The sequence below is a fragment of the Anser brachyrhynchus genome (assembly GCF_964034855.1).
Source record: "Anser brachyrhynchus genome assembly, chromosome: 19".
In the NCBI taxonomy this organism is placed as follows: Eukaryota; Metazoa; Chordata; class Aves; order Anseriformes; family Anatidae; genus Anser; species Anser brachyrhynchus.
The window spans coordinates 6,290,587-6,302,910 of record NC_137712.1 but is presented as its reverse complement, the minus strand read 5'-3'; the positions used below and the strand labels follow the sequence as shown (position 1 = coordinate 6,302,910).

The 12,324-nt window shown below is 61.9% G+C and overlaps 1 protein-coding gene and 1 long non-coding RNA gene across 5 annotated transcripts; both read right to left on the bottom strand.

Annotated features, from left to right (window-relative positions):
- Positions 1 to 3: 3 nt before the first annotated feature.
- On the bottom strand, positions 4 to 8,059 carry LOC308180537. Of its 4 annotated transcripts, none has more exons than XR_013940994.1 (4): positions 3,400 to 8,059; positions 2,737 to 2,947; positions 2,249 to 2,663; positions 4 to 1,406 (listed from the first exon to the last, which is right to left on the bottom strand). It is a non-coding gene; the product is annotated as an uncharacterized lncRNA (long non-coding RNA). The 4 variants fall into 4 exon arrangements; XR_013940995.1 differs by having other exon boundaries at positions 4 to 2,498; positions 2,574 to 2,663; XR_013940993.1 differs by having other exon boundaries at positions 4 to 2,663.
- A 1,006-nt stretch (positions 8,060 to 9,065) lies between these two features.
- On the bottom strand, positions 9,066 to 11,596 carry IER5L (immediate early response 5 like). The gene has a single exon (XM_080561556.1). It carries the CDS (start codon positions 11,180 to 11,182, stop codon positions 10,205 to 10,207), a length of 978 nt encoding a protein of 325 aa, XP_080417682.1. The 5' UTR covers positions 11,183 to 11,596; the 3' UTR covers positions 9,066 to 10,204.
- Positions 11,597 to 12,324: the final 728 nt, after the last annotated feature.

Genomic DNA, 12,324 nt, shown 5'->3' with positions numbered 1-12,324 from the left:
GCCTGTGTTCGTCTCTCTTGGGCTGGGGTCTGCTCCCACTTTGGGGTGTTCGCTGCTGGCCGCAGCCTTCGGCAGGTACTGTGCGGAGGCATTTGTCGTATTTGTCGGTGTCTTACACCAAAACTGACTCGTTATTTAACTGCACGAAGCAAGCACGTTCAGCCCGTCTTTGTGCCCTTGCTAGCCTCTTTCTTTCTGTCGTACAATGTTTTATTATTTATTTAACTTCTGTGCTACGCCTGCTTCCCCCCCCCCTCCTTTCCCAGCTTGGGTTTGGCAGGTGGGTGATGTGCGCCGCCTGCTCCCAAGCCAGCAAATTCTTCTTGAAGATCAGAGCCTCTCGTGACCAAAGGACGTCTGAGCCTTGTTCCTGAGGCTGGCTGGGAACTGGAACCCTTTTTCTTCAGATGTTTCTCCCGTCCTGCTGTAGGTGCTGACTCAGGACTTCCAGCGTCGGGTTAGCTCGGCGGCGTTGTTGGATTTATGCAGAAAATTTTACCTGGGTCTTTGCAGGAGCAGCTGGAGCTGGCGTGGATGTGCTGAGCAAATGCTGGTTTCCTTGTTACCATTTTATCCTCTCCGTCAGCACAGGCCAACAGTGTGAGTGCGCTGCTAAAAGTGGCGGCAGCATGGAGGGACGGATGGCGAGCAGAAAATGTCATCTGGGATCCCAGATGTTTTCTTTGAAGGCGCTCGGGTTCGTCTTGAACGCGTCCCTCGGTGAGTGCGACGGACACGCCGTGGCTTCCTCCCCATCGTCCCGCTCAGCCCGCTGACCGAGCCAGGTTTTTTAATCCGGATTTCAGAACTGGATCCTTTGGGGTTGCAGAACGTGGGCCGGTCCGTGAGAGGTTTCTGGTCAGCAGCTGTCGCCCCTACGTGGGGCGCGTTTCGCCCATCGCCGCCAGCCTCCCCCCGTCTCTTTGCAGCCCTCTTTTATAAATGACCGCTCGTGACAGCCCGTAATAAATGAAGTAAGAGTTAAGAGAAGCAGCCTCGTGCGGTGATAGTAGGAAAAGAATAAAAAATAGAACTGTTTCATGCCATTGTTGCTGTGTTAACTTGTCCCTGGTCTGCGGCTTGCTTCCGTGGCATAGCGCTGGGCTCCTGCTATTAAATAAACGAAGGCGTCCCCGCTGCAGGACCGGCGTTCGTTGAGCAGCAAAACCCGAGCTGGCCGCCTCGAGGACGAACTTCACACCCCAAGGAGCCGGTGGTGGATCTCAGGACAGCGCTGGGGCTGGCTGAAGCCGACCGGTTCCACCTGGGTGAAAATGGGGTCTTGGTGCACCCCGAAACCATGGAGATTGCTGAGAGGGAGGGGATGGGGAGGGGAGCAGGAGCGAGGAGGGAGCGGTGATGGAGGTGCCACCGTGTCCCTGCAGCCACGCTGACCTCCTCCCGTCCTGCAAGAGGCAGGGAGGCAGAAATGGGGGGGAAAAGGCAGAATTGGTGGTTGTGATAAGTGCTAATAAAACCAAACCCCACTTCTGCTGCCGTGCTGGTGGGAACCTTCTGTGATGGAGAGGCTTGCGGGGGTCTCGTTGCTGCTTCAGGAAGGATTTTCCTGGCCCAGATATAGAATTCAACGGGACTTTTGGAGGTCGCTTGGTGCTCTAATAGCCAGAGAAGAGATCTTTGTTCTCTAACGTGTCATACAGCTTCCCCTTCAGGGGTGAGCGCTCTTCCCATTGACTCCTCGAGTGTCCTGGGGGAAATGCAGCTTTCTCCAGATTGCTCTTGGGAAAGCGGCGCTGAGCTTCCAGCTGGGGTGAGCCGAACTGAGACGGGGCTGCCTGCAGCTCAACAGGGTTTAGCGAGGGCTGAGCCACGATGGGCATCCTCAGCTCGGAGGCTTCGAGGGCTGGAAAAGGCTTTTGAGGGGGTGGAGTGGGCGCTTCTGGTAGCTATAAAAAGCTTGGGCTCGGGAATGTCCACACCGGCCGGCTCCACGCAGGGCGTGAATGCAGTCAGCTAAAATTGGAACGAGTCCCTCCCCACGTTCCCAGTTGCAGCTGCAATGCTGCTAATAAACAACACCCAAATCCCTTGTTAGAATGTGGGATCCCTGATGCTCGACGTGTGCGGACCCCTGGGACCAGGGCTGGGTCCCGCGGGAGTGGTGCTGGGGTCCCCGACCTGTATGTGGGTCCTCCCGAGCACGTGCTGCCTTCCTACAAAGCGGGTTAAGGACCTTGCTGATCCTACAAGGGGAGGAAGGAGAGAAAGTAGAGGAACAGTTTCTTACCGGGTCTTTCTGAGACACCTGGGAGGGAGAAATCCAAGTAGACTGCGTTGCATGAGTCAAGATACCCGAATTATCTATTTCAACCTGAATTCCTCCCGGTTTTCTGCAAAGCACAGCACTGCTCTTCTGCAGCCTCCGTGTAGATGCAGCGCTTGGGGTTTCATCCAGAAGTGGTAACGCTGCTGGAGGAAATCAATGTGCCATTGCTAAAGGACCAAATTCTTCCAATATTGGTAAGCGTCGACACATCCTGCAACGGTGACAAACTACGTAAAATCGTCTGGTGGGGTGGTGATAGAGAAATTCCAGCTAGATGTTAAGTTACCGGATTAGGTTCTTTTATGGGGTGCTAGCTGATCACCGAAAGCGGCTGTTCTGCAAAGTGCCTTCCTTTCTCCGTGCGCAGAGCATGCACCTTTAAAAATATTAGTTTAGGTATTACATCTCCCCTTTGAACAAATTCCCTTGTAGGCAAGAATAAAACTTACAAAAAGGCTGTTACAGAGATCATCAGCTCTCTATTAGATAGCTTGGAATATGCTCCACTAGCACCAGAGTTTAGTCTTCTCCAAATTACTGTAGAGGATTTGACTGTATCTTGCTGATCCATCCACATTTTAATTTCCTCTGCACGGATACATATTGCAGGATGCTGGAAATCCCCAAGCCCACTGGAGCTGCAAGACTGGATGTTTCATCCTGTAACACCAATAAAATGTTAATGCATACTAATAGCAACAGCAAAGGGGTTTATGGAGCGAGCTTGGAAGTATTTTATAATTGCCAGGGTATCTGTGTCACGGAGAATTTGGGGTTAGAGTCATCAAGTGGTGCACTTTGTCAACGCAGGAAAAGAGACCCCCTCGAAGATACCTCAAACCCACTAATTTTTATAATTAAAGGGGGAAGAAGGGAGAGGACTCCCTGGGGGGGAAGTAAAAGACAAACTGCATATCCATGGGAGAGCCGCGCGGGGTCCTGGTGGATGCAGACGCCACGGGTTGGGCTGCCAGCTCTGCCACAGCCCCACCGTGCCCTACGCACGCTGCCTCAGTTTCCCACCTGTGGACCAGGAATCAAAGCAGGTCCCGCTGCCTGAACCCAGTAAATCCAGGCAGGAGGTGACATAAAGACATCATTACATGAAATACCGGTGCAATACTGGTTGGCTTCCCCGCGCGTTGCTCTGCCCGGCCGGAGCATCTCCCAACTCCCGGCACCTCCTCGCGTTTCGGCTCAGCCCAGCCAGGCGGCGTGGCCGTGCTCACCGCGACCTACAGGTCCCCAAAAAGAGACAAATTTGAAACTGGGGGGCAGAGGGATGAGGTTCCCTCCCTCCCCCAGCATTTCCATGCACTGCTCTTGCTGCCAGCCTCTGGCTGTGCCCCTCGTCCTGCCTGTCCCGCGGGCACGTCCCTGGGGTGCTCCTGGGGGACACGGGGACAGCGCAGAGCCCAGCGGGGCTGCTGAGATCCTGCCCCCCTGGAAGCCGCCGATCCCTTTGGCCGGTGCTCACCTCCAGCATTTCTCACGCTGGACCGGGGCACGTGGCCTTCGTGCTCCGTGGGTGGAAGGGGAAGAGCCGGGATGACCCCGGTGCTGCTTGTTGGACTACGCGTGCTCCAAAACCTGGGGATTTTCCAGAGTCAACAGATCCCGAGCCAAGGTTTAAGCCCGTGGCAATGCCTGAACCAGCAGGCAGCGTTGGGCCGTGCCGGAGAAGCTCTCCTGTGAACGCTCCTTAACCAACGCTGGGACAAACGGGGGCTGCATCCTTCCTGGTGTCCCTTCTTGTCACCGAGCCGCAGGAGCAAGCCGTGGGTGGGCTACGGTGGCCATGTCCTGGCTGGGGGGGGGCTTTTTAGCCACCTCCTTCCCTTCTGGTTTGCAGAGGTGGAAGAGACGGGCTGACTGCGGTGCCGTGGGGACCCCAAGTGTGGCCCTTGCCAGGGGAGGAGGGCGGTGGTGGAGCTTGGGGTGGCTGTGCCCTGGCTCCGAGCCCTGCAACCTTAATGGGGGGACCCCCCAGGCACTGCCTCGTCCCTGCACGGGGTCACCCCGCACCCCGGGTCCTGCGGGACGCTGCCTGCAAAGCTTCCCCTTGCCTTCCACCAGCAGGAGGGCAAAGCCCCCAGCCCAACACGCGTATTTGGGCTGGTGTTTGCTCTCCAGCACCAAACCAAACAGCGGGTTTCTGAAAATCTGCTCCCCGAGCCGTGCAGCCGACGAGCCTCCCTCTTAGGGGTGAGTTCCCCCGAGTGCCCCATACCCCGAGCAAGGGGGGAACAAAGGCTGGAGCAGCACGGGGCACCGGGCGGCTGGGCGAGGAGGAGGAGGAGGTTGTGCAAAACGTCCTCGGGCAGCTTGGGAACGGGCGGTTTTGTGAGCAAATGGGCACCTCAGAGCAGGGCTTCCCCACTTCGAAACTCCCTTCGCATCAGCGTTCACTTTCATGGTGTAAAACCTGGGGAAATGGGGAAAAAATAAACATCTCTTCACGCGTTTCAATGCAAAAGCCTCACTGTGGAGAGGGAAAGGGGGAAAACAGGGCTTTGTTGGTAGTTTAAAAAAAAAGCCCCCCAAATGAGACTGCGGAAATATTCACGGACCAAAGGCAGGCGTGCCTGGTCCTACAGCACGGGGCTGCTCCTGCCCTGCGGGGCCACAACACGACCCCTGGAGCTCAGCCCCATCCTTACAGGGGTGACTTTCTGCTTCGCCCTGCTTGGGGGGAATTAAAAGCGGGGTTCAGCAGCGCCTCGCTCTGCTCTGCCCTGCGGCCACCGGGTGCGTTTTCAGCATCAGAAATGGGGCCGGGCAGGAGAGAAGGAGCAGCTCCAGTCCCGTAAGAGCAGGTGGAGGGGGTGACAAGGAGCATTTTGTGGGGGCAGCACCGGGGAAAGCCCTCGCCCGTCCCCTGGGCAGCAGCAGCCACAGAGTTAATGCTGCTCCTCGTCCCCCCGCCGGTGTGGGGCAGGTGCCCGCTGCTCAGCTGGCCCAATCGTGGGGCCAGAGGTGGGGATAAATAAGAGCAGGGTTGGGGCTGGTTTTCCTCTCTCCTGCCCCTGCAGGAGCTGCACCTGGGGCTGTGGGGCTCCTCTGCTGCCCTCTCCCCCTGGGCTGGCTCCTTCCCTCGCTGCTGGCCGCCCCGAGCCTCTGCTGGCAAACAGAACGGGCGCCGAGGAGGGCAGGTAAGCCGAAGGCTGCTGGGTTTTGCTTGGCCAAGCTGTCGTAGCCCTGATTTGGGAGGGTAGCAGCCGGGTTTTGTTGTTTCCTCGCCTGTGGGGGCAGCAGCTCCTTTTTTTGGAGACCCCTTGTTGGGTTTTGCTTGGGGGGAGTCTGCGCCTCTGTTTGCTGCGGGATGCGCTCTGTGCGTCTGCCTGGTGCCGCTGAAACCCCAAAGTACCCGGTGGTGGCTGCCAGGTGCTCGGGGTTTTGCTTCTCCTGCTTTGCAGCTGAGATGTGTGTGTCGATGATGGCTGCTCGGTGCTCGGTGCCTGCTGGCTGTCCACAAAGTGCCTTTCCTCCGGTTTTCCCGGCGTGTTGTTTGCTGGTGGGTGCAGCGGCCGATGTCTGTTCTCACACGACAGCCCCCTGTTAACTTTCACGGCGCGCACCGGTGAATCCAGGGTAGGCTTAGCGTGGGGAGCAGCATTAATCATCAAATCTATAAGCAGGATATAGAAAGGCCAAATGTGAATAATTACTGCTCGGATGCTAATTACCTGGGCTGAGACCAACCCGAACATACTAAACGCGCCGCTAACAGGAGCAGCCTCCGGTCCGCGTTGCTGTGTCCCCCGTAGCTCTCATGCTGTTATCTCTGCATGGGAGTAGTTCAAACATCTGCTAACACGTGCGGGTCCCCAAACACGCTCCTGCTCGTTCGTCTTTGAGCTGGGGAGATGGCAGGGGCTCGTCAGAGCTGATGGATCCCGCTCTGGGATCTGCAGAGCACAGAAGCCGCTCTTCCTGGTGCCAAGGGAGCCCTTGGGTGCGCGGCGATGTCCCCCTGGGCACGGGCTCTTTGTAGTCCAGCAGCACGAGGACGTGGTTGGGCTGTCAGCCCTTGCACGCGGAGCAATGCATAAAATCGTAGCGAGCCCTGCAAACATCACAGTGTGTTGCTGACTCTTGCTGGGCTCAAGGCAGCCCTGACCAAAGTGGGCAGGCGGGGGAGGAAAGCAGGCGGGTGCTGAGCCCACACAGCTCAGCTGCGTGCTGGGGAGGCAGCGCCGGCCCAGTTACGGGAGCAGCACCTCCCCTGGTGCGGGGTGGCTCGTCCCCCGAACCAAGGGGGTTCAGCACGGTGACACGGAGGGGACCCTGAGGATGGGATCTGCCCATGGAGGAGAGCATTTGGCTGTATTGTGGCTGAGCCCAGGCTCTGGGCAGAGCGGGGCTGTGCTGTGCCGTGGGGTTCCCCCGCTCCCCTCGCACCTCCTGCGGCTCTGCCCCTGCCACGCTTCATCCTCAGGGCCCCTCCAGGGCTGCCAGGCACAAAATTGCGATGACTCTCCATCAAGGCACATGAATGGGTGCAAGGATAAAGGACACGGAAGGATCTTGGGGGTAGAACTCAGCAACGCCACCTGTATCGCAGCGCGGAGGTGGGGCAGCCCAGTGGAGGGCAGGTTTGGGACACGGAGTGGGGTTGGGGGTTCCCCGTGCGTGAGGTCCCCCAGATTTGGGGTGCTCCAGCCCATCTGCTCGGCACCTCGCCCCCGGGGCACTGCGCTTCCCTGCGGGCACTCCTGGAGCTCGGGAGGGGTGAAAACACTTTGTGCCTGGGAGGTGAGGAGCGTGTGTGCGAGCGCCAGGACGGGCTTGTGCTGGGGGTGCAACCTTCCCCTGTCACCTCCCTTCTAGCCTGAATGCTTCTGCCATCATGATTAATTTATCAGGTACTTATGAATATGCAGATGAGGCGCTGGTTTCCAGGCTCTGCTTTCAGGAGAGGCTGTGTGATGGGCTCGCTGCCGCTGCTGCCTTCTTCAGAAGAGAAATGTCATGTACCGGGGCTGGAAATAAATAAATAACCGTGCCGCCGAGAGCACCCGACTCAGCGGCTCGGTGGAGCTGCGGGATCTGCTCCTTCCCCACTGCCAGGGGCTTTATCCATGTCCCCCTGCCGTGTGCACCCCGTCTCCCCCACCCTGCGTGGTTACCCGGGGCGCAGAGATGTGTTTGTCCCTTCTGGGCTTTGAAACCTTGACGGGAGCCCCAGAAACTTCCCCCGGGAGTGGTGCCGAGGGCTGGCTGCCCCCGAGGAGGGGATGTTTGGAGAGAGGGGTGCGCCTGGGGGGGGGATGAATCCCATTGGGAAGGGGGGGGGGGGGTCTCCAGGTGATGCTTTCCTTCTGCTGGCGATCTCCGCACCTGGAAGACTGGGTGCGGGCTGGGACCAAGCTGCTGGTGGCGTGCCCCGGGGTTTGTGGGGCTGCGGGGTGCAGGAGGGTTTGGGGCAGGCAGAGCCAGCTGGGGGGGGCTCTGGGGGGGGCTTCGGGCTTTGGCACCTCTGACCTGTGGGTGTCTGCAGGAGCACCCGGCTTTTAAACCTTCCCCCAGACACCGCCTGCAGCTCTGGGTTTCCCACTGGGGAGGGCGGACGGCAGCAGCTGCTGGGGCGCCGGGCAGCGGGATGGGGGCGAGCGAGGCCCCGGGCTCTCAGGTGCAGGGAGAGGGCTTCTGCCCCCCCCCGGGATGGGGGAGACCCCCCCCCCCAACTGGAGCATCCGACCCCTGGGTGCCGCAGGAGCGCTCGGCTGGACGAGGGGGGTTAGTGATGAATTTTAATTTGATGAATTTTAATTCGGGGGGGGGCACTGTTGGGGGAGGGAGGCCCCTGCCCCGAGCTGGGGTCGGGGCCGCCCCCCCCCGGCACTGCGGGGCCCGCAGCGGGCACCAGGGGGCGCCGTGGGCGCGGAGCGGCGGCCGGGGGGGGGGGGCGCGGGGTGCGGGGGGGTTTTGGGGCGCGCTCCGGCTCGGGTCTGCGCCGGGGGGGGCGCAGCGGCCGCGGCCCCGCTGCCTCCCTCCAAGGCCTTGGCGGAGCCCCCCCCCCGTTGCCCCCCCCCTCGGATCCGATTTTTGGCCCCCCCCCCCCAGCCCCTCTATCTCCGGGGGGGGGGGGCTGGGGGGTGTTGGGGGGGTGCCGGGGGGGGCTGGAGGGGGGCGGCACCAGCTGTCGGGTTTGTGCCGCCGAGCGTTTTTCACGGGCTTTTTTTTTTTATAAAAAAGAAATATAATAATAATTCTAAAATGAATTCACGCGTCCCGAGGTGAGCCCGGAGGTGGGTCAGGAGCGCCCGTTGCGTTCATTCATTTGGTTTAGAGGAGGGGAGGGAAGGAGGAGGGGAAAAAAAAAAAAGGGCACACAAAAAGAGAGAAAAAAGGGAAAAAAAAAAAAAAAAAACCCACACGCACCACCAAGTGGCACGGCGCGGTGATAACAAACTCCAACTCAAAAAAACTTCCCGAGCGCACCGGGGGACGCGGGGAGCGCGCAGGAGCTGCCCCGGGGGGGGAACGGGGGGAACCGGGGGGGGCAGCCTCGGTGTTCCCCCCCCGGGGGCTTCGAGCAGCCCCCCGAAACCCCGGGGGAGGGTTTGTGCCTCCTGCCGGGGGGGGAGGTGAGGGGGAAGCCGCGGGTCCTGGGGAGGGGGGGGGACAAAGGGGGCTGTGGGGTTTGGGGGGGCCGCTGTGGGGTTTTGGGGGGCCGGAGCTCCGTGAGGGCTGCCCGGTGCTGGGGGGCGGGGGGGGGGGCGCGGGGGGCTCCGGAGCGGGGCTGCGGTGAGCAGGAAAGCGAGGGCACAGCAAGTTTATAATCGACTTTTTATTAAGATTATAAATTTAAACAAATCTGAACAGTTTTACCCGGTGATATACAATTCCATATGCACAAAAATACAGGCTTACAAACAAAGAAAAAGGAGGGAAAGAAAAAAAAAAACAACAACAAAAAAAAGAACGAACCCCAACAGACCGTTTGGCAAAGCATCCTCAGTTACACACAGTGCTGGTACCGGGGAGTTGGGAGGGGGCAGGCTGCAAGAAAACAACAACAAAAAAAAATAAAAAAAAACAAGGGGAGGGGGAGACCAGAAAACCCACCTTTTTACAACAAAAGGTTTTTCTTAAAAAAAAAAATCCCCAAAAAAAACACAAAATCAAGAGGCTTTACGGGAGACAGACCCCTTCACAAGCCCGAACAATGCTGGGTGAGGGGTTGGAGGGCTGAAACCGAGAGCGGCCGAACTTCGGGAGGGGGCAGCGGGGCTCGGGCACCTGGGGCAGAGCCGGGCCCCCCCCCCCCCGCACCTCGCGTCCCCCCGCGGCGCGGAGCGGCGGTCCCACCGCGACCCCTCGCACGCGTTTCTGCTGGGAGGAAAAGTTCAATTTTCTCTTTTTATTTTTTTTTTGTCCGTCCCCCCCCCCAAAGAAACGCACAAAAGCGAGCCGGGGGGGGACACCCCGGGGGGGGGGGGACACGACCCCGCTCTCACGTGGCGCTGCCGCCAGCACCGGCCCCCGGCGACCCCCGGCCCCGAGCCCCCCGAGCGGAGCGGACACAAAGAGGATTATTTAAACGGGTGCTTTCGGCGGTGGGGTTTTGTTGTTGTTGGTTTGTTTGCGTTTGTTTGCTTTGTGTTTTTTTTTTTTTCTTTTTTTTTTCTCTCTCATCTCTGCAAAAATAAAGTCCCGGGACCTTAGATTTTTTTTTCTTTATTGTACAATTTATAAAACACTAGCGTGGCTCTGCCCTCCCGCACCCCCCCACCCCCGCGCACCCCTCGGCACCCCCCGCACCCCCTCCCCTCGCCCCCAACCTTCTTCCCCCCCCTCCCCGCCTTTGTTTCTGGGTCCCCCTCGGCTCCGCACCCCCGTTCCGCGCCCCCCCCACCCCAGCGGTGTGTCCCCCCCCACCCCCCCTCCCCTCGCCGGGCTCCCCGCTCCTCTCTAAAACGCGACGATGGCCCGAGTCCAGGCTCCCAGGCTCGCCAGCGCCTGCTTGCTGCACAGCTGCCCGTTGAGGGGCTGCTCCGAGTCCGCCTGCTGCCGGCTCACCAGCCCCGTGAAACCGGAGCCGAAGATGGAGATCAAGTTGGAGATGTTGGAAGAGTCCTGCGGGTGCTCGGCGCTGTACTCCTCGAAGCGGGCGCGCTTGGTGCACGGGGCGAAGGGGGGGCCGCCCGCCACCCCGCCTCCCCCCGGCTCCCCTTCCTCCACCCCCTCCTCTTCCTCCTGCCCCGGGTAATACTTGCGCTTGGTGCCCGGTGCGGGCGGTGGGGAGGCGAGCCCCGGTGCCGGCTGGCAGCAGCAGGGGCACTGCGAGCAGCAGTCCTGGTGCAAGTACCCGTTCTCCACCGTGGTCACGACGTGAGTGTCCAAATCCAGCACCGTGGTGCGGCTGCTACAGTGCGGCGCCCCGAAGTCACAGCCGGCGGCGTACAGCAGCCCCGGGGGCGAGCCGGGACCGGGGCCGGCGGAGGAAGCCCGGTAGAAAGCCGGGGACGAGTCTCTGCAAGGCGCTCGCTGCAGCTCGGGGGGCGCCGCGCACACGGGCACCTCCAGCAGCTCCGCGCCGCCCCGCACGGCCGAGCAGCTCCGCGCCTCGCGGTCCTGCGTGTCGGGGGGCAGCGGGAGCGCCGCCAGCTCCGGTGGGGCGGCGGCGGAGGCGGCGGGGGGCGGCGGGCAGGCGGGCATGGCGAGGAGCGGGGCGCCGTCGGGGTAGTGCTGCTGGCGGCGGTAGAGCTCGGCGTAGCGCTCGCTCAGGTAGAGCTGCCGGGCGTTGCGGAGCACATAGGAGACGAGCAGGTTCTTGTGGAGCTTGATGCCGCCTCGCTGCGTGCGGGAGCTGTGGATCTTCCGCAGGGAAATACTGATCAAACTCTGCGCATCGAGGGTGCACTCCATCCTCCTCCGGCCCCTCAGCATCTGCTCTCGCCACCCGCGCAGCCAGGCACCCCGGGCCGCATCCACACGGCAAGCCGGGAGGGTGCGGAGGGTTGCAAAAAGGAGGATAAAAAGGCGGATTGGAGGGGAGGGAGAGGAGGGGGGGGGGAGGGAAATAGAAGGGGAAGGGGGGGGGGGGGAAAAAAGGGGAAGGGGACAGCAGAGCTCGAGGTCGCTGGAGAGCGGAGGGGAGGGGGGGGGAATAGAGAGGGCTGTCTTCAGGGGGCGGCCAGCGGCGGGAGCGGAGCGGGCATCGCCGTGCGCGCCGGTGGCTCCCGCTGCTGCTGCTGCTGCCGCCGCCGCCGCCGCGCTCCGAGCAGGCACGGCGCGTGCAGGCAGCGCCACCAGCGCCGCGCGCGCCCCCGCCCTCCCCGCGCGCCGCCCCCGCGCGCGCGCCCGCCCCTCCCCTTTGCCCCGCCCGCCGCCCCGCCCCTCTCGTCTCCTCCCCCCTCCCCGCCCCTTTCCTCTCCTCCCCCCGGCCCGTACCTGTCGCGCAGCGGCACTGAGCGCCCGCCCGCCCAGCCCCCGCCTTTTATAGCGCGGCGCCGGCCCCGCCCCGCCCCCTCCCGGGGCGAACGGCCAACGGGGGGGCGGCGGGAGGCTTGACGGGCGGGAGAAGGGGCCAATGGGAGGGAGGCGGGCGCTTGGCGCCGTTCAAACGCTGACAGGGGCGGCGAAGCCCGAGCGGGGCCGGGGCTGAGGGGGGCCCGGTGCGGGCGCCCCGGTGCGGGCTCTGCGCCCCCCCCCCCCCCCCCCCCCCCCCCCCGCCCAGGGCGGCTGTTTGAGTCCCCCTGCCCCTGTGGGGCACAGCCCCGGCACCACCGGTTCCCAACCGAGCCCCGACGTTCCTCTCACAGTGGCACCTCCACACACACAAACCCCGGGGGCACCGCGACCCCCCCCCCCCCCAGCACCCCGACCCCCGCCGGCTACCGGCCCCTGCACCCCGACCCCCGGCTGGGCACCGGCCCCTCACCCCGAGACCTCCCCCGGTCCCCAGGCTCAGGCTCAAGCCCCCTTTGCACGCCCCTTCCCCTCCTGGGAGCAGGGCCATGCATTGGTTACTGCTTGGGAAGAGCTCCACTCCCACTGCTTTTTACCTCAAATCGGGAATGGGGACCATG

Coding starts and splice junctions, on each gene's coding strand:
- IER5L (XM_080561556.1), bottom strand. CDS start 11,182: ATGCTGAGGGGCCGGAGGAGGATGGAGTGCACCCTCGATGCGCAGAGT.